Genomic DNA, 24,583 nt, shown 5'->3' on the forward strand with positions numbered 1-24,583 from the left:
AGAGAACCGAATAGAAAGCAAGGCGGGGGTGTTCCTTTACGTTTACTGGAGGCGGTCACCAATGAGCTGGAAAAGTTGTGTGATAAAGGAATCATGGAAACAGTGAAATCAACATCGTAGTTTGTCTTTGTTTTAGTAACATAGAAGGCCTCTGTGGAGACCTCTTTATTTTTCAATTTGAGCAACTACCTGCTATGTGAGATGTTGATCCTTTCCCACTCTTCCACGAAGGTGAGGCGTTCACTTTGTTGGGGAAAGTTACTGTGTGTTCCTTGCTGGATCCGCACTCTTCCACAAAGTAACACTGTATGTGTATGTGCACATCTGTGGTGTTATGTTCTACATTGTCAGTGTCCTGGCATGGAAGGTAACAGTTAGAATGGTTGGGATTTGATTACAGGGGATAGTTGATATCAGGATCTCTTCACGGAGGGCTACACTGGGGAGTGGCTGAATAAAGACTCAAGTAATCCTACTTACTCTCATTAGTCTCCATATCCCTGAACAGACTACAACAATGTGGTGACAAGCTGACTCCCAGACCACAGATTCATGCAATTCAGGGGATGCAGTGCATATTGAATCGCTAACCCGAAGCAGCTTTCATTGCATCGAGCAGTCTGATTTCTTTGATTACTTAGCAGTGAGAGTGTATGTGAAGCTGTTGCGGAAGGTGTATGGTTATCTTCCTCCACGCTTTGAGCTATTTTGCTCCTCATGTAGCACCGTAATATATGCTACAAGTGGAAAGCTGTAGCACAGACATGCCAATTTGGATTGGGTCCACTTTGCGATTGTGCATTCAAGGTGCACGAAGCAGAGGCACATCACCATCGCCATACTGGACTGGTCTGCGGAGCACTGGTAGCGCATTTTACTTTTAGCATTATTTTGGCATCTGTACGGTACTGTGCATCACACACATTTTAACTTTGGCATTATATGGGCATCTGTACAGTACCGTTCCTCACATGGAACGTCACATGAGATGCTGTATGTTATCAAGTTATACTACGCCATATTGGAATGGGCTGTGGTGGACCTGAATTGTAGGATGTCATGTATACTAGATAACAGCAACATCATTTTAACTAGGACATCTTACCTATTTTGACTATATATTGCTTAACGTGTACACACTATTCCCACCATATTGCATCATTACACAGAGAGTCAACAGCGGCGGCCTCTGAAGGATATTTACGTGCAGACAGCAGTAAATACTTTCTTTAGTTTGTTGTTGCAAATTGTAATTTAAGGACACAGAGAGAGACGAAGGTGACTATTTTTCTTATTTTAATTATTTATTTTAAATTCTAGTTAAAATAAAGCCACATAAATATGTCCTTTCCACCTTCCTTTTTTGTGTGCTGGTGACCATATTACTCTGTAGGAGGAATGGATAGATGTTTTTAAGATTTATATGCTGGCCGTAGACAATGAAAGGTTATGTGATGAAAGAAAAAAAGCAATGTTGTTACATTTGTTAGGTAAGGTTTAAGAATTCATCGCACTGTTCCTGACATTCAGATACAAGAAGGCAATCATTTGTCATTATATTTCAAATCATTAAAGCACTTGGATTTATATCTTGAAAGAAAACAAAAACAATATCACTCTAGAATCTTATAAATTATTTTCACAGGTCCAAAATGTAGATGAATCAATAGATCCATTTCTGATGGGGTTCAGATCTTTATTGGTGAATTGTACATTCACAGGTAACCTTGATGATTACATTTGTGATCAAATGGTGATGCACACATCTAACAAGGCTATTCAGAAAAGGTTGTGCAGTGCCCGAAATCAAACATAATTGGAGGTATGAGATATTGCTAGAGGGGACTGATTGACATCTAAGTGTGTAAGGGCCATGAATGATAATAAGTTAAACAAATATAACGATGGTGAATCATCTAAAGGGCGGTGAAGACAAATGTGATCAGATTTATGCTGGTAAGTGGAAGCATAATGCAGATAAACACATTTGTAGAAATGGAGGTAATGGTTGCCGTAGAGACAAGGGAAAGTACAGAGAGATGATGTAGAATTAATGCATCAGATGCAGTCGTATGAATAATTGGACTAATGATCAGACATGTCCCGCAAAGAATGCAACATGCTCAAAGTGTAGGAAGTTGGGTTATCATCATCATCAACTTTATTTAGGTTAAAAGAAACCATAAAAGCAAGACATAAAACAATATAATCTTAAACAAGCATTTGCAATGCAATAGGTCTCGCGTTTGCAAGAGTTTAAGCTATTAGCATTGTAAATACAAATGCCTTTTATCTATGTAAATAAAAGGCAATGACATTTACAATGACAGTAGCTCAAACTTGCGTAAATGCGAGACCTATTGCTTTTCAAATGCTTGTTACTTCTGTGTTGGTTACTGTATCGGCAGTGTATGCATCATGGGGGGCTACAGGTTAAATGGGGGTCATTCATTGCTTATGTAAAGAAGCCAGAAAAAATGTTGTGTTATTAAACGCATACCTTTTTTTAATTTAATGATTTTAGTGTTTTTTTATTGTAAAATTAGATAAATGGCATGCAGGGGATTATTCTACAATGGTTATTAAAGGACCTGTCTTTGGATTTTTGTAAGAGTAGAAATATTGGGAAAAGTTCTCCCTGTCAATGTATGTATTTTAAATAGTAGATCAGAAGTTTCATAGCTCCTGTACGCTTATAGGATAGGGGGAAATATATGGCTGAAAGGAAACTCTGAGAAATCAGAAGGGGTGGGTGGATGTGGCGAGAGCACTGGCAAGTTGTTTCAGTTGAAGGCATACTTGGAACTAGAGTAGGTGATAAGTAAACCATGTACACTATAGTCTTTGGCCCAGACGTTCTAATGCCCATACGTTTAGCATGCATGTTTAAGTGGATATGGTCATTTGGTTTGTCACTCATGAATACTTTGCATTTTGGACCCTGGAGCCCTAGACATAAATATGTTGGAATGCTGTGACCAGGTATGAAAGGCCTACATTGGAATGCCGTGACCAGGTATGAAAAGCGAATGGAGAGTTGTGAATATGAGCGGGTCAATATAAGAGGGAGCAGCATCCTGCCCCCTAGGAAATACAGGTTTTTAGCCTGTTTCTGCTGAGTAATGCAGTGGTCGGAAGATTTGGCATTTGTCCCGGCATCTCACTTACAAAATAGCATTTTTTTGGGGTGGATATTATCCATCTGCTTCTTAGCCTTTGAGGAGCAACAGACTAATGTATTACAGGAGTACGTTTAAGATATCAGACTGGCAGTCCATGAACCCTGATCGGAACAGTCAGCTGTTGTCAGAAGCACAAAGATCCATTGATAAATGATATCCGTTCCCAGCACTAGCACATACTGTTCGCTTGTCTCTTCCCAGCATCTGTGTCTTACACATCTCCGGCTGTGCCCACTGCTACACTTGGATAATGTCACAGTCTCTCCCTAATCCATTATGAAATGTAATTGCTGAAATAAACTTACTTTCGTCATGAGTTTCTACCTAACTTTAAGTTTACACTTGAAAGTAATCGGTCTTAATTGTTTGAGATATTGGTATCTCGGCGATGGTTTCTTTTTTATAGCACATATTATAAAGCAACTTGCTCCGAATCTTAGCACCAGAATACGATACCATAAAAAGAACAATAATACAAAAATAGTGTGCCTGTCCAGGTTTTCATTCCGACGATTATTCGGTAGTTGAAAGTTTTATAGTGTCTCCATCTTAGGGGTCCTAACTGAGAAAGATTGAGCCCATGGCTGCATCATTTGAGTTAATTCTGGCTCATAATTGTAACTTGATGTGAGGCACACGTCACATGGGAGGGATACCCTGGTACAGCACCCTGAATCTAAATTACTTCTGGAACTTTTGTCACTGACCCAAGGTGGCGGCCCACTGTCTTCTCTCTATAGGTCATTGTGCGTGGAGCGCCCACAATCTGAACTGCTGATAAGGGCTGTGGGAACGGGACAGCTGTATGCAAATCTTGGACGGCAATTGAAATAGTTATGGACTATGCAGAGGGGATGGGGGAGTAATGCTAAATTTGTCCTTCCACCTTTTAAATTCTTGCACAGTTTACTTTATGCTTTCAGTTCTACATAAGCTATATCCCACACACCAATGGAATTGCTGAAGAAATGAAGTGAATGTTGCTGGTTTGATTTACATGATTTGTACATCCAGGATTTGGGGGCGGGGGGGGCTCTGGTACTAAGTGATGTCCAAAATCCAGAGGGTGCGGGGAACATTATTACTTTGTAGCCTGTACATTGTATCTTGGTTTACTCCCAAACCCTAGAAAGAGAAGCATGCATTACCACCTAGTATCTGGAGCGAATACTGACGAACAGACAACCATTCGTTGGGTGCTAGATAGGGGGCAAGTGTGTGATGTGTGGAATGCAGATATAAAGGAGTGGATAGTGCCTAAAAACAAGGGTGGAAAACTGGTGAATGTTTAGAACAAGAAGCGCGAGAGAAGCGCATGCAAAACAAGCAGGAAGTGGGATAAGGGAGGGGGTGGCAAATGGTGATCACTTTCGCGGCCGCTTTAATGTTCTCAGTGGCCGCGCGGCTCACTGAGAACATCAAAGCGGCCGCAAAATGATCAGCAGGCTGCCAAATGGTGCGCGCGCCCGGTGGGCGCACATGCACTGTAGTTGGCGGCCTGAAAGCACTGGTTTGCACTTTCAAATCCCCCTTTTACAAAAGCTCTCGCGAGAGCAGCGCTAAAGCGCTGGCTCAGGCGAGACCTAACAATGCTTGTAAACACATGCCAACTATTCTGAGAATATATCAAAGTTATTTGCAAAATAGTTTACAGTTAAGAGTGCATCCGCCTGCTCCTTGCTCCCAATTTGAGACAATTCAAATCTTAAAGCGCATGTGCAACAAAAATAGAACTGCAATTGTCTATCAGTAATAATAGATATACATTGGGCAAGGAACTAGAAAGGTAGATTATGGCCTCGTTTCATATTGCCTGAATAATATGGGTATGTTGTAATAGCACAGATAACAAATCAGAGCAAAGGTTAAAACAAGCACACATTTTCTTTTTTTTGGACGTCTTTTGCAAAAACCTAAAGGTGCATAGGCAGAATGAGAAAGTGTGTAAATGGTGCAGATAGAAGGGACCTTAGGAGGGATTGTCAGAAGATTAATTAAGTTTCCCTGATCTGATTCGCCTGGCCCACAGTAAATATCTAGAGGTGGCAAATACAAGTTGTTCTGTGGTGTCACTCGTCATGAGCCTGGCAGCCTCCCAGGAGAGAGTTATGTCTAGTTACCTACAAATAGGGGCAATCCACCTTTTTCTTGGGGACAGGTATCATGGGCAGAAAAACAGAAACTGATCCTTTAACTCCAAAATCGTCGAGCAAAAGGGACAGTCCGAGGATGGGTTTAAAGTCTTGTTCCATTCTGATTTAAGAGTGTCAAGAGGAACTTGCTGAATCTAAAGCTAATGCATAGGCTTCTAGCATAACTAGGACTAATCCTATTTAAGTAGAGCTCAAAGCTGGGGGTACAATTATGCTGGACAAATTTTACAGAAAGGCCTTCCTCCTTTTGGTCGTCCCAGAGTTTAACTAGCGTGCACTCCCAAAAAGCTTTTCTTCATTCTATTCACTGTGTCTTTTCACATTACCAACAGTGTGTGTCAAATTTCTTCCAATTCAATGAAGGTGCAAAGAAATTTGATCATTCTAAGTCATGGGGTACAAGCCCTTCTATCTAGCTCAATGAGTCCCGTTAAGGTGTAAGAATAGGGAACTAATTCAGGTATTGACCAAATTCTTAGCCAATATTTCAACCTTATTCTATGCTATGTCGAAGTGAATGGGGACCAAACCGGTGATGGGGGCAGATCAAACATAGATCTGATAAATGTATTTTCCGCATGCACGAGTGGAAGGAATCAGTGCTACCCCATAGCTCTGGCCCATAACTAGCCCCAGCCAGGTCGGTGGCCCTATATACTTCAAGTACTGGTGAAATTGCATCTCACGAGGTAGCCTTCAACTTCTTTAGGATAACGGCCGCCCTGTGTTGCAGAAGAGATTTGCTTTTCTCAACCTGTGGGCTTTAAGAGCTAATTTTCAGCCAATCTGACGCCTTGATAGTCAAAGCTTTTGACTTGTTCTATGGGAGGACCCTCAACAAGGATCTTGCCCCCAACGGAACAATGAGGTCTAATCAACATGAATTTGGATTTTGAGGTGTTTATCTCCAGTCCTCAGGCCACACAGAAGGAGGCAAACTTATACAAGAGGACCTGCAGACCCATGGGAGTTCTAGAAAGTAGAAACGTATCGTCAGCAAACATAAGTACAGGGGTACTAATGCCTGCAGATTTCAGGGCGTCAAGGTTGCAGTTGGCAAGACAATCCACTACATTGTTAATAGATAAACTAAACAATGTAGGGGCTAGAATGCACCCTTGCCTTAGGCCGCTCTTGATTGGGATTCTTGATGTAAGATCTTGGTCATGGTGGCACCTTACCTGTACATAAGTTTCTAAATGAAGACTAAGATTCTTAGTAATTCACCTGGTATGTCGTAGTTCTGTAGGACCCACCAGAGGTTTCCCTAGGTTCAAGGTCAAAAGCAACCTTCAAATCCAAAAAGGCCACGTATAGGTGATTCCGCTTCATGTTGACATATCTCCAACATATTGTCTTGAAGTGAACACCTGGTCCAGCATGCTGCCACTGCCCCTGACACCTGCCTGGAAATCTCAAAGAATTAGATGGTCAGAAATCCAATCCAGGAGTCTTGAAAGGATTGCCTGCAGAAGCTTTTATGAGTTAGATGGAAGATCCAGAGCCCCTTTTGTGAAGATCAGAACAATGATTGTTCCCCACCAAGAGGGGAGGGATATCTAAATCCCTTAGAATTTCATTACTGAGAATGTTTACATGTGGATGCCAGACAGTCAGTTTAGACTGGTACAAGTCCCCTGGAATGCCTACTGGCCAGGAGCTTTTTCCCTTTTCATCTGGCGTAAGGCCTGTTCTGTTTCCACCAACGCTAACACTGAAGAAATATCTTTATCTTTTCCATTAATGGGTCTACCTGAGCAGTTTTTGTTTCACTATCACAAAATGGAGAGGCTATTACCCGCTACTTCTAGAGCTCAGAGAAATGAGGCACCCATAGTTCTGGTATAACAACAGCATCTAGATGGATATCTAAGGAGTGACTCCCGTTGGCCATGATGTTCCAGAACGCTCGTGTTTTTATTGTGAAGGGAGTGGGTAAGATCGCCCCACTGAGCTGCCCCCCACGATTTCCAGAAGGTTTGTAAGGTAGCCTTGTATGATTTCCTTGCCCCCTTTACCACTCTATGATCCCCATTCATTAGGGCTTTAAGAATTTCTTCTTTGGCTGCTCTTCACATTTGGGTTAACCAGCTTGGTTGAGTGTCAGAGGAGGGGCCCCTCCGTTCTTCTTTGGTGAAATGTTGTTTCAATTTGGCCGATAGCTCACAGTGAAGGCTACCAAAACCTTTGAAATGTTTGTCCATTAATTCAAGGGGGCTCAATAATTGTAAAAAAAACTCTGGTAAATGGCGCTCAGGGTTGCCTCATTGTTGGAATCCTAGCTCAATTTACATTCTGGCGATTGTTGGTTAAAGTGATAGAATTTACTGGCATTTCGCATTTTATTGGGATATTTGTGAAAAGAACAGAATGAAATTGAGTACAAAGGGCTTCGTGGTCCCTCTTGACACCACCTCCATGTCACGCAACCACATAGGACAAAATCCTGACGTCAAGAAATTTGCAATTATTATTGCTGGAATGCAGGTCTTTTCTGTAAGTGGTTTTTCAGGCGGTATCAGAGATTGTGCGGCCATTTAATGCCCTGAGACCATGTGTTACCAGGATATTAGTAATTTTCTCAGTTACCAGGTACCCTTGTTTGGTTATGCAGAGGGACAGCTGTTCGAGAAGGCACACCACTTGCCTCGTTCTTGTCACTAGCTAGAGAGAGCAAAGGTTCCCCAAAGTTGATTACAGTCACCAGCACCTTTTTTAGGACAGGAAGGGTGTAGTTGATCAAGCATTAGGGACAGTTGGTCTATGGCTCCAATTTGGGAATAATCTGGCAAACAGCGGATACAAACATTAATAATGACAATATGTCTGATCTTGAGTGGACTACCGCAGGTAATTATAATGTCCAGAATGTCTTTGCTGTTGGTAAAAATAATCTTGGTGCAGTTGAATACATCCATTTTTAACCAAAATAGGCAAACCACCAGAATCTCTACCTGCCTTAGAGGGTGTAGCATTAGATGAGAAGGAAATACATCCTGTTCTATATATTGATTCAGTTGCCCAGGTTTCTTGCAAAAGGATAATATGGCGGATTTCGATGAATGAATCATTTTTGGATCATTTAGCTTTATTCTTATCCCTACAATGTTCCAGGACAGTAGAATGATGAACTTGTGTGCGTGAAGAATAGCACAGAAGAAATTTGTTGTACAGGCACTCAGGCAAAGAAAAACCCCTCCCTCTAAGCAACTGTCTCCTAGTAAGTATGCCCCAACTTACAGTGGTGGCCAAATATGGATGATTTCAGCCAGTCAATACTTTTGAGGCCCTTCTGATAAAAGTATCACTGCTTTCCGGACACAGTCAGCAAACCTAGAGTAGCAAGTCCATGAATTTCAACTGAGCCAAATCAAATAAGCACTAGTAACAGGGGCCATACTCCCTCAGGGGCCCATGTTATTAGTGCTTAGTTCTCAGAGGCTGCTAGAGCATCAGGACTCGCCACAAGGTGCCAAATTGTTCCTCCTACTGACACAGCAGATTGATGCAAAAATAAGCAGACGCAGTTCTTACTGGGGGACAAAATCCCACCCTCAGGGGTGGGCAAGCAGGCAAGAGAAGCCTTAAAAGAGAATGTGGATTGTCAGGACGTCTAGAAAAGTAGAGTACCAACAGTACCTGAATGGTGGTGTGCACCAATCCTGACAAGCGCCATGATCAACTAGTTCCAGAGCCAATGGATGTGGCCCCACCCTGGCTCTTCCTGGCACTGATGGGTGCAGGATGGGCCTGCCCTTGGCAAGAGATTACCCATGGCACACCTTCTGAGCTGTGCTAATTGTTCCCGCCTGTCTTCCTGCCAAAAAGGAGTCGAGACAGGAAGGGGGCTGCTCCTGATAGCAGGAGAGGCAGAGGGTCGCGTTACACAGGCGGGGAGGCCTTTGAAGCTCCCCTGCCACAGATGGCACTTCCTGGCCTGGGAGAGGTGTGACCTCCGCAAGAGGAAAGGCTTTGTTTCTGGGCTCAGAGAGCAAAGATTCGCACCCCAAGGGTCCAGAAACATGTCTGGTGGTGTGTACCAGTAAGGAAACCCACCAGAGGCTGGTCGCTTTACAGGGGGTATCTCTAAGATGCCCTCTGAGTGAATTTTTCATGAAATCCCACACTGGCATCAGCGTGGGTTTAATGTGCTAAGAAGTTTGATACCACACGTCACAGTTTTCAGTAAAGCCATTATGGTACTGTTGAGTTCGTAATGACAAACTCCCAGCACCATATACTCTTAATGGCATTACTGCACTTACAATGTCTACGAATTGGTCTACACACTGTAGGGGTACAGAGCTTATGCACCTGTACCATCACCACTGGTATAGTGCACCCAGCTAGAGGGGTGGCTGACCTATGCCAGGGCAGTGGGTTGTAGGCATGGCACACAGGGATGTGTGCCATGTCAACTGTTCACTTTGTTCTGCACCAAAACACGCAGCCTGCAATGGCAGTGTGTGTGTGTAAAGGTACAGGGCTTCTAAGGGTGGCACAATAAGTGCTGCAGCCCTTAGAGGCCTTCCCTGGCTACAGTGGCCTTGGTACCCATGGTACCTTTTACAAGGGACTGACATGTGGCCAGAGAGGTGCCAAGCTAACATCTCTTTTAAAGACAGGAAGATAAGCGGAAGGGTGTAGGTTGCCCAGGAAGGTGCACCCTTTTTACATTTGATTCATCAAGCTGCCACAGGAATGCAATTTCATCTGGGGCTGTTGAACAAGCACTTCTGGTGAATTCTGAAGTTGAAATTGATAATGATACAAATGTGACCAGATGTCTTTGCTGATAAGTTGGGAAAACGGTGTGGCTTTAAACCCAAAACTGTATTGAGGGGTGGGTGTTAGCCTAAGATACACAAGATGTGTAGTTTACCATTTGCTATAAGAGATGCTGTTTAGTCAGAAATTAAAACAATTGTGGCTTTGAATATAATTGAGGAATTTGAGAGTTCTGAATGGCTTGCGGTGGAAGAGTTGTAAGAAAACTAGAACAATCTATCAGAATATGCGTTGATCTTCATGACTTAAACAGTGCAATATGGGTTGACAGACATCTGTTACCTAACATCAATGAAATGTTAGCCACTGTTGGTAAGAATAAGTGGTTTTCTACTATTAATTTGCCATCAGTGTTTCATCAGTTTGATCTACATCCAGATTCACACCATTCGACATAATTTATTACACTGTTTGGTGCATACCGTTTTCAGTGGGTGCCATTTAGATTAGCATACGCGTCTATTGTTTTTCAGCAACTTCAGCATAAATTCGAAGGCATTGATGGAGTCTGTTATTTCCAAGATTACATTTTAGTCATTAGTAATGATGAAAAAGACCCTGATGATAGACTAGAGATAGTACTGGAAACTTTGCGTCCTAATGGCTTATCAGTGAAAGCTTAAGGTTATAAGCAATACATATTACGTCACGCTATTGATGCCAAGGCTATTAAACCTTGAGAAGAATTGGTGTGTAGCATCAACATATTGGTGCCTAATAATAAAGATGATTCGAGATCATTTTTGGGTGTGTGAGCACCCGGGGCAACCCGCACCACTATTATTTTTGGGGCTTCAGGGGGGAGCCCCAGGGCCCCCACGGCCCCACCAGTATTTTCGTTTTTTATATATATAAAAAGTGGCATGCCTGGTGCAAGTCACTTCTATTCCAGTTCTTTTTCTCTAAGTGGGGTTCCCCGGTGCTCACAGTACGTCCCTCATTGGGGGCAGTGGAAGGAGGCCAAGGGCCCCTGTAGCCCCACCAGCTCCCTTGCTTGCACCCATCATGGGTGCAGCAGGAGCTGGCATTGCTCCCACCCTGTAGGAGCAGTTTTATTTTGCTCCAGCGGGGTAGATGGGAACAATCAAAGCATTTCCCTGCCCAAGAGCACAGGCAGGGAAAAGTTTTGCTTCCCCACCAGACATGAACAGCTTTGTGCTCCTGCCCAGTGAGCGAACTTAATATTTTCCCTGCCTGTGCTTGCGGGCAGGGGATTACACAATGTCCCAGGGTTGGGGACCCCGTTGCTGAGTGGGCTCCAAGAATAGTGCGGGGTACTTGACTGAAAAGGCAACATTGCCTGCTAGAAGTATCCCAACAAGCATATACTCCTCAAGGGAAATAGACATGAAAGAGAATGCTTGTCAAACAAACATGTACAAATACATGGGACCAAGATGGTCAAGATGAAGACAACAAATAGAGTTCCGGAAACTACCCAACGGGATATCCAGGTGGAATAATCTTCCACAAGACAGCTCAGGGAAGACCGGATATGGGAATAGATCGGGGCTGCGTGTCGATTGGTTGAAGACTTGTCTCTTCCCGGTGAGACCGAACCTGCCGGCGCCATCCCAGGTGCAAGGGGTCCGATGGGAGGTACAGTGCCTGCCCTATTTGGGAATACTCATTTATCATACTCAGGATGGGCTCCTAGAAGGCAACATTAGTCGGGCAATCCGAGGAGTCAAGGGGAGTATGGAGTTCTGGACCACCCTGAAGATGTCAGTAGCAGGGAGGGTGGCATTGTTAAAAATGGTAGTGTTACCGAGTCTGCTATACTATTTTAGGACCCTCCCAATATGGATACCTGGGGCGATGTTCCGGCAGCTAAAAGCGATGGTGGGAGATTTCTTATGGGGGAATGGTAGGAGACGGGTTGCTCTGGATACAATGATGCGCCCCAGGGCAGCGGGAGGTTGGGCATTGCCTGACTTTGAAAGGTACTATCTGGCAGCCCAGCTCCAGTGGCTCACACAGGCAGTGGCAGTGACGTTTCGAGGGCCATACCCAGGCAACAACTGCTGGATGCCACGGCATGTGCTCTCCCATATCTTTCTGGGGCAGAAGCTGCATAGAGACACCATTACGAATGAAGAGAGAACGCTGCAGCGTTGCTGGGTCAGGAGTCATAAAAAGCATGGCGTGGAGCGCCCCTACACGCCCGAGCTCCCGATAGGGACATGCACAGTGTTACCCCACGGAGGAGACTGGTCAGCTCTGGGGGATTGGGAGGAGAAGGGAGTATTTATGGTGGGCGACCTCTATGAAGACGGTGCCTTACTGCCGTTCTTGAGTTTACGAGACAGATATGACCTGCCGCGGGGACACTACTTATTACACGCGGCGCTGGTGGCGGCTATCCAACGCAGGTGGAAGACAGGGCTGACAGAACCAGAGATGTCATTAACCTGCCAATATGTAGCTATGGCGGCTGGCACGTTTAAGGCCATCACATGCCTTAATAGGAGAATGGAACAAGAGGGGAGGCAACCGATGGATCGACTAAAAGGGAAGTGGGAGCAGGACTTAGAGAGGGACATCCCGGTAGCTACTTGGCTTAAACAAGTGGAAAGAGCATGGAAGAGTACACGGAACGCTAGGTTCCAGCTAATACAATTTTACGTGTTACATAGGGCATATATGACCCCGAAGCAAATTAAGCAGATCTTTAGGGTGGAAACGGCTGGCTGCCCTAGATGTGGGACAGAAGGTGCGGACTTTCGGCATATGCTGTGGTCCTGCCCGAATCTGACAGTATATTGAGGAGAAGTAATTACGGCACTGGAGTTGTTAATGGAGTGAAAACTTAACAAGGACATGGGGGTGAGTTTATTGCATTGGTTTCCGCATACAAAACACAACAAAGTGACCAGCAAATGTATAGATTTGGGACTGATATTAGCTAAAAGGGAGATAACCAGCCATTGGAAACACAACCAGGGACCTAGGGTGCAGAGATGGAAGCATGAACTTCTTAGGTGGGCAGAGAGCGAAAGCGTGATTAAACTACGGCTGGCGCATAGGTTGCAGAAGGAAAAGATGTTGGAAATGGCGCGGGCCTGGGAGGCGCTAGTTGAGGCATTGCGCAGGCCCGACAGAGACCTGGAAGATGAACCAGACCCTCCTCTAGACTGCTGACCATTGGGGGCTGTGGGGGGGACGCGGGGATTGGAAGTGCTATAGACAGGGAGAGTAGCAGATACCATGGGGATGGAGGTCATCCCACAGAGATGGCATATTTTAGGCAAAATACCTATAGATCAGATTACATTGGAAATTGTACACTGAAGTGGAGCATACTGGAGGGTGGGGTAGGGGTGGGAAGGGGAAGTAGTTATGTTGTTGGGGAGGGATGAGCAACATTGGTACTAGTATGCAGTAATTGTTGATATGCCACGAGAAACTGTAAATGGCTGCCCAGATAACAATATGTAATACTATGTTTGGAATAGATAACTCTGAAATTACTGGGCAACAGGCAGTTAGTAACCATGTAATATATGCCAAAATATGAGGATGTTATGATGATGATGAATGCAAATAAAAACAAATAAAAAAAAAAAAACTAAAAAAAAAAAAAGACAGCTCAGGGAAAGCAATTCCTATCGGAAGGCCAACAATGGCACATGGATATACAGATCACAGATTCATACAATGATCTTGCAACTGCCATGAGGCATAGAGGATAACATAACATAATTGAAAGGGAATAGTACCAGGAAAGCCCAGGCTGTCTCCCATTTGAATACCAACCAGAACGATCCTGCTGAGCTTCCGAATCGGACGAGAGCGGGCACATTCAGGGCAGCATGGCCGTAGACAACAAAAGTCTCCTTGGAGAAAGCCAGATCCAACCTCCAGCCAGAACAGGTAGCATGATGCAGTACTGGTGCACGAGACCAAAGGCCACAAGATGGAACATCCTGCATCCCACAGGAGAAAAGGGACCAACCGAAGGGAGGAATTAAACCTGAGGTAATAAAGGAAATGCCTCAAGAAAAAGTACATTGCGATTGTAACAATCAAAGAATAAGTCTCTGCATGGAAGAATGCAGAAGGAAAAGGAAAAGCTCCAAGAAGTGTAACCCAAAAGCTGTGTACCATTACACCTAATGGATACACAAGGGTGAGACAAGAGGCTGCCAAGGACCAGAGCGTCCAATGTAATAACAGGGCTGGATTAGCACAATCCTGAGCCACAGTCAAAAAACAGAACAAAGAGCAATAAGCCCAAGTGACAGATAATCACATAAGGATGAATTAAATCTCTTAATTGAGGATTCCCACAACAGGGCGAATAAAAAAAAAAAACACCTACAAGTAGGAAAAACGACTCCATGCAGGGTCTCAAGAAAGACAACTAGTCACCAATACCAGAAGACTGAACGAAAAATGGGGGGGGTTCTGACAAGGCAGGAACACCTGATCTGGTGACTGATACCATAAAAGGCCCATAACAACAGCGTTGTAAGAACAAAGACAAAAAGGGGGGGAACCTTAAACAGGGACATCCTTTTACGATCGTAGAATGAGAAAAAAGAGAGTAGGTGGGGCAGGCTAAGGGTCTGACCCCTCCTGGCTGTCCCTAAACCTAAGTAAGGCAGCATCTGCGTAGGCATCAAATAGGTGAACTCCATCAAACTGCATGTCAAGTAAGACTGACTGAACAGCCTCTGAAAATTCAGAAGTCCAAAGCAATGTGCACCGGCACAATGCTACAGCAGACGCTATGGCTCGACCAATTGAATCAATAGAGTCCATTCCACACCTGATAAGAAACCTGGCCGCCTGGAGTCCATTCAAAATCAACTGGTTCAGTTCACTTCTAATTACCTCAGGAAACAAGGGTAATAGCTGCGCCCACAAATCCCACAGGACATGGAAAAGGCCTCCAAGAGTGCAAATCATGTTAGTGGAGCGTAACGCCGCACTAGTGGAAGAGAAGACACGTTTTCCACAAGAGTCTTGCCTTCGGGACACTTTGTCAATTGGGGAATGGGGAAGGTTCCATATCAAGGGAAGCTATTGTGGCCTGAATCACAAAACTATGGTGAGTTGGCAGACGAATAAGGCAAGCAGGGTTCTGGAAGCAGGGCGGTACTTGTGGGCAATAATAAGGTCCACAGGCATACTCTACTCCGGTTTAGCCCAGGCCCCCAGTAAACGTACCTCACAAAAGGGGAGCACTGGTTTCAATCCCCGAATGGCTAGGATAAAAAACCTTAAGAGGGTCTGTAGACTACTCCATCATAGGCAGAGTCAAATCGAAGACATCAGCCACTCTTTTCAAGACATCTGCCAAAAAAGAACTTGCCTCCGAGGCAAGGGCAAGAGGAGATAAAAAAGTAGAAGCAGGGGAGGAATCTAATCCATTCACTTCCCTCAACTCAGAAATCTAGCTGTCCAACATAGGAGGATCTAAAAGTAGTGATTGCTCTAAGGGAACCACACCCTCATGTCATTCCACCAATTGTTCCTGTGAAGCACCCACAGAAACCAGTGGTTCCGTAAACAGCTCTGTAAGTAACGTCGAGTTGTGCCGAAACTGTGCTGTAGCGATGTTGGCATGGGAAGGTGGTGGGGCGTCGGTCGGCACAGAAAGTGAAGCAGACATAAGGGGTGAGGGCAAGCCAGCGTTGTGCACCGATTCCGGCTCAGAGCCCTCCAGTGCCGTAGAAATATTCGCCCGAGGATCCACTGACGTCGTGTCGGAGTCAGCCGGCGCCACAGTTGGAAACCCCGTATGGCCGCGCACCGGCCCCACCATGCCCAAGACCCAGACTGGAGCGGAGGGCAAACCCACCAGCGAGGTCACAGTGTCTGTGCCTATGATCTCCTTATGGCCTGCAGGCGCTCCAAAGGAAGGCGAGGGTCCAAAGACAGGATGAAGAGCATTGTAATACTCTTGCATCTGGGCCCAAGTCGCCCCGGCTGCAGGAAAAAAGGGGAAGCGCAGGAGCCACGTCTGAGTGGAGGCCTCAGCGCCAGGGCGTGAGGAGTCTCCGGAATCCACATTGCAAGTCAAAGGAGTCACAGAAGGCCATGTCTTCGATCTCCTGAGACAACGCTTACTGTGAGATGTAGCTGGGGGCTGGGACAGCTGACGTCGACCACCGGATGAAGAGCAATGCTCACGGGAACAACAGCTGGACCGGCTAACTGCATACCAGGAAGACGACTGATACCGCGAGGAACTGGAAGCCCGTGACAACGCGCCATCAGGAGCTTCATTTGTCGCTCCCACAGTGCCTTTGGCTTCAACCGCTGGCAGGTGTCACATTCTTCAGTGTCCTGATGCTCGCCCAAAGCACCACATATAAATTGAATGTGGATCTGTACCAGACATCTGTTGAGCACAGGATTTAAACCTAGAGGGCATAGAAGAAGGCACACTGTTTCAGACAAACAATTCATCACAGCAGGTCGCAAAACAGCCAGAGATATGCTACTCAGGATCTGCAAGCATCGCGGAAAAAGTAGAAACTGATGTCAGCTCGCCAGAGGGGACTTATATGCTCCACTGACGTCACATCTGGAGTCAACGTCATTATGGAACCGTGTGGCGTAGCTCCCCAGAGAACAGAAGTACTGCTGAGAAAAGTTTCCGGATCCAGTCTGACGCCTGGGGAGAATTTACAAGTTAAGGGCTAGATGTCTCTATCAGATACCTGGGGTTTACTTTGTAGACTCCACCGGACAGACAGACCCACTTCGATTTTAAGTCAGTCTCCAGTACTCGTGTCACAAACTTCACAGTGTACAGGTAACCAGAAGTGATACCTCTGTTATCTGCTAAGGAGTTACAGTTCTGTAGAATGATAACCAACAACAAGAACATTGATAACACCCAATCACTCCACAGAAACATGTACCTTAATGATGCCGACTATGTTTCCTTGGAGAGTCTTCTGTCTCTCGGTGTAGACCTTCCTTTGCTTGTAACCTTTCCAGGAGGCCTAGGATAGCGTAAACAAGTCATCAATACTTCGTTATAATACCTACATTTTTTTTTTTATAATCAATTACAAGTGCCAGCCCTCAAACTTGTTCATTAAATCACGTCAATGTTATTAGTTTGTGAAAGCCTTTTGCCGACACTGCATTAAATGTCTCCCGTTAAAAAATAGAAAATAGGCGTCCCCTCTGAATTCACTAGCATGTTAATAATTACATTATGAGGGAATAGACATATCGCTAAAAATATCCTGTTTAAGATCTGATGTATGCCACTTTTTCTAAGATGGTACAAACAAGCAGGAAAATAACAGTGGCCAAATACCACTTTCATTTAAAAGAGAATTAGAGAAATCTTTTGAAGTGACAGGACGACCAGAACTACTGTTTCTGGAGAATAGGTAGGGAAGCGGAGATTTAAAATGGAAACCCATGCTAAATAATGTTGAAATAAATGCATTTCTTTGACTTTTTAAAAATAAATTTAAATGTAATTTAATGTTTTACAATAAATATTACTAAAACATTTTCAGAGAAAGTATTTTAATGCCTTGTAAATTTAAAAATCAATATAACAAATTAAAAACAATTTTAATAATTTAAATTAATTCTATACATAACTACTTTTTCTGATATTTAATACTAAATATGTAAATACAACATTTTACTATCAGAAGAATTTTTAAAAACAATTGTTAATGTAATGTTAAATTTTTTAATTAATTAAATGCTTAATTCAAATGTAATCTAATATGTAAATATACTACTACTAACTATTCACATGTAAGCAGAGTTCTCTGCCACAGGGGCAGAGATTGTCCAACGATAAAATATGGGGAAATTCTAAACAAGTTTAGCAAACTTTCAAAACTAGTGGATATATTTTTAATGTTAATTATTAATGAAAAATTATTTTATATTTTATTTTTACATATTTAGTATTAAATAAACTTTGAAAAATAGTACAATTAGTTTTGTGTCAAATATTAATGGAATTCATTTGATATGTGTATTTTTACATATTTAGTATTAAGTTAATATAAATAGTTTATCAAGTAATATGTTCTATTTTCATAACTTCTAAATTTGAAAATACATATTACGAATTAAAAACAATTCTATTAATTTAAATTCAATCTACACAACTTTTACAGATTTTTCATACTAAATATGTGAATACAAACAATTTACTTTCAGAAGACTTTTTTTAAAATAAACTTTTAAAGTAATTTTAATGCAATTTAATATATTTAAATTAATTAAATGCCTAATTCAAATTTAAGTTACTATGTAAAGTTACTACTACTAACTTTTTACATGTAGGCAGAGTTCTCTGCTACAGAGGAAGAGATTGCCCAATGATAAACAATGGGGACATTTAAAACAGTTTAATAAACTTTGAAAAATAGTAAAAATATTTTTATGTTAAATACTAATGAAAATGTATTTGATATATTTAGTTAGTTATTTTTAAGGTAGAACAAAATAAAAACAAGCTACAACACTATTAAATGAATTTTGAATTTAATATTTACTTAATTGAAATTCGGAGTTCAATCCAGGGCAGTTGGTGGGCCGGCAGTCCCACGGCAGTGGCATGCTTTGGCTGAGGATTACAGACAGTAGTCATGTTGCCGCCATGGGACCGCTGCCATGTCGGGCGCACTGTGTGGCATACACCATGGTGTGCATGCCACACAGAGCACGCAGGAGCATGGACTTGTGGGGGGCACATCTTGTGCACCCTGCATCCACCCCATGGGCAGATTTGCCCAGGGGCCCTGTTGGAGGCCCGTTTCCCTACTTTTCTGCCAAACATTTCATTGAGGGCTCACCGCCATTAAATGCTTGGTGGAAAGCCAGGTCGTAATTCGTTCAGTGGTGTCGGCATTGGCCGCACCGCAAATTTAGCCTTCAATCAATCCACACCACCACGGGTTCCTGGATCCTGCCGATGGTCCTGTAGCGGTCTGACCTCCATACTCAAATAAAGCAGGCGGTCAGCCTGCTACCAGGAGTACAGGGGTCCCAGGACCGCCGTACTCATAATATGCCCCTTTGTGGTGAGTGGCATACAGTAGCATGGCATACAGTAGAGTGGTGACTAGTAGAGTGGAGTGGTTAGAGTGAAGTGGAGTGGCATAGAGTAGGGTGGTATAGCATACAGTGAGAGTATTACAGTTGTGGGTTTAAGTAACTTAAACAAGGAAGCAAACCTAAATTCAATGCAAAGCTATGAGGTATAAAGGGAATGAATGGAAGAGAGGCAGTGAAAATAGGCATGTGGCGGCAAGTTTCAGCAAGGTAAAAATATGTTGTTAGTTTGGCATTCATACATTAAGAAAGGCTTAATCAAACCGACAAAAAAGTCCTTTTATTTTAGTTGTCCGAGGAAGCCAAAAGATTCAGGCATAGATAGAGAATGTCCACAAATATGTTTGAAAACATTCCCTTGCGGGGTAAGTGTCAGGGAAGGGACTGTTTCCATGATATCACCATAGTTCTCCTGAGTAATGAAATAAGTGCATTTTTGGTATTTTGGTGGAAGGTATGTTTCAGCAGCAGAGATGTCGAATTAATTCCTCATGCAGCCTTGAAAAAGGTCATGGGTTGGCTTATTGGAGGAGTGAATCACGCGTTCGCTGTGAATTTTGCAACTGAAAGGCACAAACGTTTCTTAACATGGAATGAGAGGAGCTGCATTGGCATTCTTCCAATTTTACTCATCAAAATGTGCACCCCAGGTGATGCTGCAATCAGCAGTGAAACCGGTAATCACCTGGCTGAACTCTCTGCTCCCACCTTAAGGAAATTTTAAAATGAAATGCACAGCAAGGATGGATCAGAAAAGTATGGGAGTTCAGCAGCAGTGTCAGAAATGAAAGCAGGCAACATTTTTTCACACTTGACAAAAATTTGCATAGATTGCTTAGTTTGTGAACTTCTACTAAGGGTAAAAGTTTTTGCAGAAAATACTTTCTTCAAAACTGTTGTGATGAAAGAACTAAAATTTAATTTTTATGGTGACTATTTCCGCTAAACATAATTACGTTTTTTCTCTTGTGGCAAATATTTTTTTTTTTACCACTAAGTTTGCAGACCTTAATCTCCACACACCCATCTTCAGCACATCAGTTTAAAGATGCCAGAGCCCACATCTCAACCCGACACATTGGAGGTGGATTAATCACAAATGCTTTGCGACCATCAAAGCAGACTTACCTGCTGTCGGTGCACTAATAAACAATTTAAGGTTAAAAACGATAAAACATTAAAGCAACAAGACAAGGAGATTCTCTAACTGCTGAACAAACGTAGCAAAGGAGTGGTTAGACGCACAAAATCTTAGGTACAATCAACATACTCAACAGCCACACACGAGAAATAGTTTGGTAGTCTGTAGCAGGGTACTTCATTTAGGAGGTAAAGGGAAAGGCAAAGTACTGCTTGCCCAATATTAGAATTTTCCAACTATAATACCATTAACGATTGAGAAAATAATGGAGTGGTATTTTATTTTAAATACCACTGTTTTACCTTTGAATTTTCACACCACCAAAGCATGCAAACCATACTTAATTTTAGCCTGGTGAGCTTTTACTTAATGCAGCCTTAGAGCCCGCCGTAGCGGGTATTACGTGTACAGTGTCAAAGGACCGAGCCGAAGGCGAGGGCCTTTAACAAGGGAGCGGGCCTTTAATGACCAGTAGAGCCCGCTATGGAGGCCTCTAAGGCTATTAGAACATTCTATAGGGCATTACCTAGAGGGCCGAATGTTCTTGTTTGTAAAACCAGGGCTTCACGGAGCCAGAGGGGACTGAAATCCCCTCGGGCTCCATGAGGCCTTTTGTTCACAGCAACAGCTATGAACAAACATTGGAATATTGGAACTCCAGGATTCTATCAGACATTAGGAGCCCGGAGCACTCCATTGTTTTCAATGGAGCTTCCAACATTCCAATGTTCTAATTAGTCATAAAAATCACATGCATGTAGTTTCTATACCATACACTATGACTGTGAGCTCGAAAATGGAGGGAAACTCATAACATAGTAAAAGAAGTGAAGCAACTTCAACTTTAATGAGAACTTTAAAGATGTTACGCTTCTTGACGATATTTTGACTCATTACCTTACCAAATTTACTTAAATAAATGATCATTTTTAGGTACAATCATTAATTTTTCATACATACAGTTTTCCTAACTATACTTTTTATTTCTAACATGACAGTTCATTTCTAATAATATAGTTCACCATAGTGGGATATACTGGTCATTAAAGCCAGCTTGATTGTTTTAGACCCTAGCTAGAGGTGAGGACCTATAACAAGGGAGCGGGCCTTTAATGGTCGTATAGTACACAACAGTACGCTATAAAGTTATCAGAACATTCCGTCCCATGAAGGTGGAATGTCCTAATTGAAAAAAAGCAGCCTCCTGTGAGACGCGGGAGGTCTGTAACCCCTCGCACCTTTAAAGTTTGAATTCCTTGCACAGCTCGTGGGTTTGCACTGAACAGCTGCTAGCGCGCGCACATGACAGGAGCTGCAACAGAAGCAAGCAGCCAACCTCTGATTCTCCAGGGCCTCTGCCAAACTGTTTTTAGGTCTCGGCTAGCGATGGCTGCGCTTGCGCAGTCTCGCTCGCGAGACATAATGACTTGGGTGAAGAGGGGCTTGAACCCGCCCCTCTTCTTCCCTGTTCTCCATTGGCTGGCCTAGTAAATGCTGGCCAGCCATTGGAGAAGAGGTCCCGTCACTCTAATCCTGCCCCGTCCTTTTCGGATCGGGGGGCGTGTTTTTTGCGAGAAGTCTCAGGGAGGAGACAACAGCAAAACACGCCCCCCCAATCCGAAAAGGACACTCCCTTTCTCCGAGGCATTTTCTGCTGTGCCTCGGAGAAAGGCGGTGGTGTCCCGGCGTCCGGACGCATTTGTTAATTGCCAGGTCGCGATCTTCTCATTAGGTGCGTGCTTGTTGTTGTATTTTGTCAAGCTGGACATTAAGGTCTATTTATATTTTAAACATTTTTATATGTGCGTATGTATAGCCTCACGACTGCCTCTACGTCACTAGCGCGTAGGACATATCGTCAGTGGCGTGGAGCGAAGACTGCTCCGTTGATTGGTTTATTTTGCTCGCAATTTTTGTTTTTGATTGGCCGCAAATGTTACAGCTTATCCTCAGTGGTTGCCTTCTTCAGTGCGGTACATGATTGGCTGTTAAGATTTGCGGGGCGGGCGGACTTGCTATCATACCGCCTCTTTTTTTGCTGGAGATAATGAGCGGCAACTGAACGAAAACAAACAAGGTGAGGCGCGCCTGGTAAAGGGGGGGTACTTAAGCGCAGCGGCGTATCACAGGAAAATGGAGGACGCTCTAGGCCTACAGCCTGTGCTCGAGTAGTTTTGGGGGCGGTTTTCCCAGTACTTCTAGGCTAATTACGCACGCTGCAGAGACTACTGACAATGGTATCCGTGAACGAATATTGGTCATGGGGCACGAGATGCGTTTAAAAAAAAAAATGTATTAGTGTACACCGTGGTCAAGCGCACGTACTTGACCGACAGGATGTTTTATTGTTCGCCCCGTTCCCTTTAACCATCAATCACCCAGCCGCCCCTCCACTCTAAGCGTACTGCTTTTTAGCACCGCGGGGGAGCACTGATGCTAGAGTTCTGCCCCGGTCTTTTTCAGCTCTCTCTCCACTTCTAGCTCTCTCTCCCTCTATTGCTTCGCTCCCACCAGCTCTGTGTTACTCTCCACTGTCTGCTTCTCTCTAACCCGTACCGCAACGTGTTGCTGTCCCATCTGCCTTTTTGGTGCCCCCTCTGCTTCTCCCCATCCGTGGGCGTTGGTCTCCCATTACCATACATGCCAACATTTTAGAAATTGAAAATGGGGGATTATGAAAAGAATATCAGGGAGTGTATTTTCCTCATTGACTTCTATTGAAGCAGAGGTTAATTTCAGGCAGAACTTGGAAGACAGCCCAAAAAAGTAATTGTTTGGCTTCGAAATTCGGGAGTCTCCCGTCTGAATCTGGTATAGTGGCATGTATGCATCACCTGTTTTACTCACCCTCAACGGATCCATGTTGTTGTCCCATCTATTCCCCCCCGTGTGTTTGCTCATTGTCTTATCCGTCTCCCCTGCGTTGTTCTACCCAGAGTGCGTTTTTTGCTCCATCCCGCTCTGTGTTGCTCCCACCCTGGCCAGCTCACTCCCCACCCCCCAAACAACACAACGCACTCTCGCCCTACTATTGCAACTTTTTTTACATTTACCAGTGCATCGCAGATCTGTCCACTAAAAAAACACGCTATTTTGTAATGCACGCACATGTATAATCATGCATGTCGCAATAACTTGCCTCGCCGAGCACATCAATTTTTTTAATGTATTAATAAAAATGCCGCATAGCGTCAGCTGCCAACGCTGTACAGCACTGTCAAAAATAATTGCCAAATCCAATAGGTCTGTAAGGCAAGACCTATAGGTTTTATCATTCTTGTATTTCCAGTGGGAACAAGCCAATTTGAAGGTCATTTGTTGTAATTTGGCGCGCTCCTTTGACTATGTATGGTGGCATCATAAAGCATCTGCGTACAATAACCTTAACGCCCCATGGCCTCTTGAATGCTATCCTGGAATTGCAACGAAGTACATTGTTCCTGCATTTAAAGAACGCTTATGGATCTTTAATGAGCTTTGAAAACTTTATAGATTGGACTGAACTGTTTGCTGCTGCGTTATAATTATGGATTCCTGTTACGTGTTCTCCCATCAGCCTCACTTGCGCTGTTCTGATTAGATGTCACCAGGTCCTCAACTAGGGTGAGACCTTTGTATTTTCTCGGCTGAATCTTACTGTTTGCACAAAATCCTAATAAAGACTTTCTGAAATAAAAGTAAGTCACAAGAGTAAACTGTCCCGGTAATGACTGGCCTTTGGAGGTGGTGAAATAGACCTATTTAATATATTAAAAAGAAGCAATGCAGTCATGAGAACCAGTGGCATAACGGTAAATGATGTCCCCCACACCTCCTGCAGGATGACCATAATCCAGATATCTACCAGATATACATAGGCCTCAGGCTGAATGGGGGCCCCCTCCGCCGGAATACACGCAAGAAATGAATAACGTTTGTGCAGTCTAAGGTGGTGGTTTGTAGTTTATTCGAGGTTCAGTATTGGATTTAAGACCGATGTCATGTATCATGAATGTAGATAGTTGCTTTCCCTTGACTGATGCGCTGTACATCTTGTCAAGTATGCAGATGTTTTAACTCTCTACGAAGATTGAAAGTGCATTTGTGTGATGGTGTTTATATTGTGTGTTTTTGTAGGATGATTGACTGAACAAAGCTTTGCATTATCTGTGCAGAGTAAAAACAGAAACCTGTATGTAAGTCATGAGGTTGTTACAGGAGGCGGACCCCAGCCCCTCCCTGTAATGCACAGGGCTGTAAAAGAGAGAGCCACTTAAAGGGCTGTAAAT

General features: G+C 43.6%; 1 protein-coding gene across 4 annotated transcripts in view; it reads right to left on the reverse strand.

Annotated features, from left to right (window-relative positions):
• IQGAP2 (IQ motif containing GTPase activating protein 2) overlaps positions 1 to 24,583 on the reverse strand; it is a 1,048,054-nt gene that overhangs the window by 210,514 nt on the left and 812,957 nt on the right. For all 4 annotated transcript variants that reach the window (XM_085632282.1, XM_085632281.1, XM_085632284.1 and 1 more), the window contains one exon: positions 16,999 to 17,082. In XM_085632282.1, coding sequence (XP_085488408.1) covers positions 16,999 to 17,082 — 84 coding nt within the window. The remainder of the gene's footprint in view (positions 1 to 16,998; positions 17,083 to 24,583) is intronic.

This window comes from Triturus cristatus, chromosome 2_1, assembly GCF_964204655.1.
Source record: "Triturus cristatus chromosome 2_1, aTriCri1.1, whole genome shotgun sequence".
NCBI classification, from domain to species: Eukaryota; Metazoa; Chordata; class Amphibia; order Caudata; family Salamandridae; genus Triturus; species Triturus cristatus.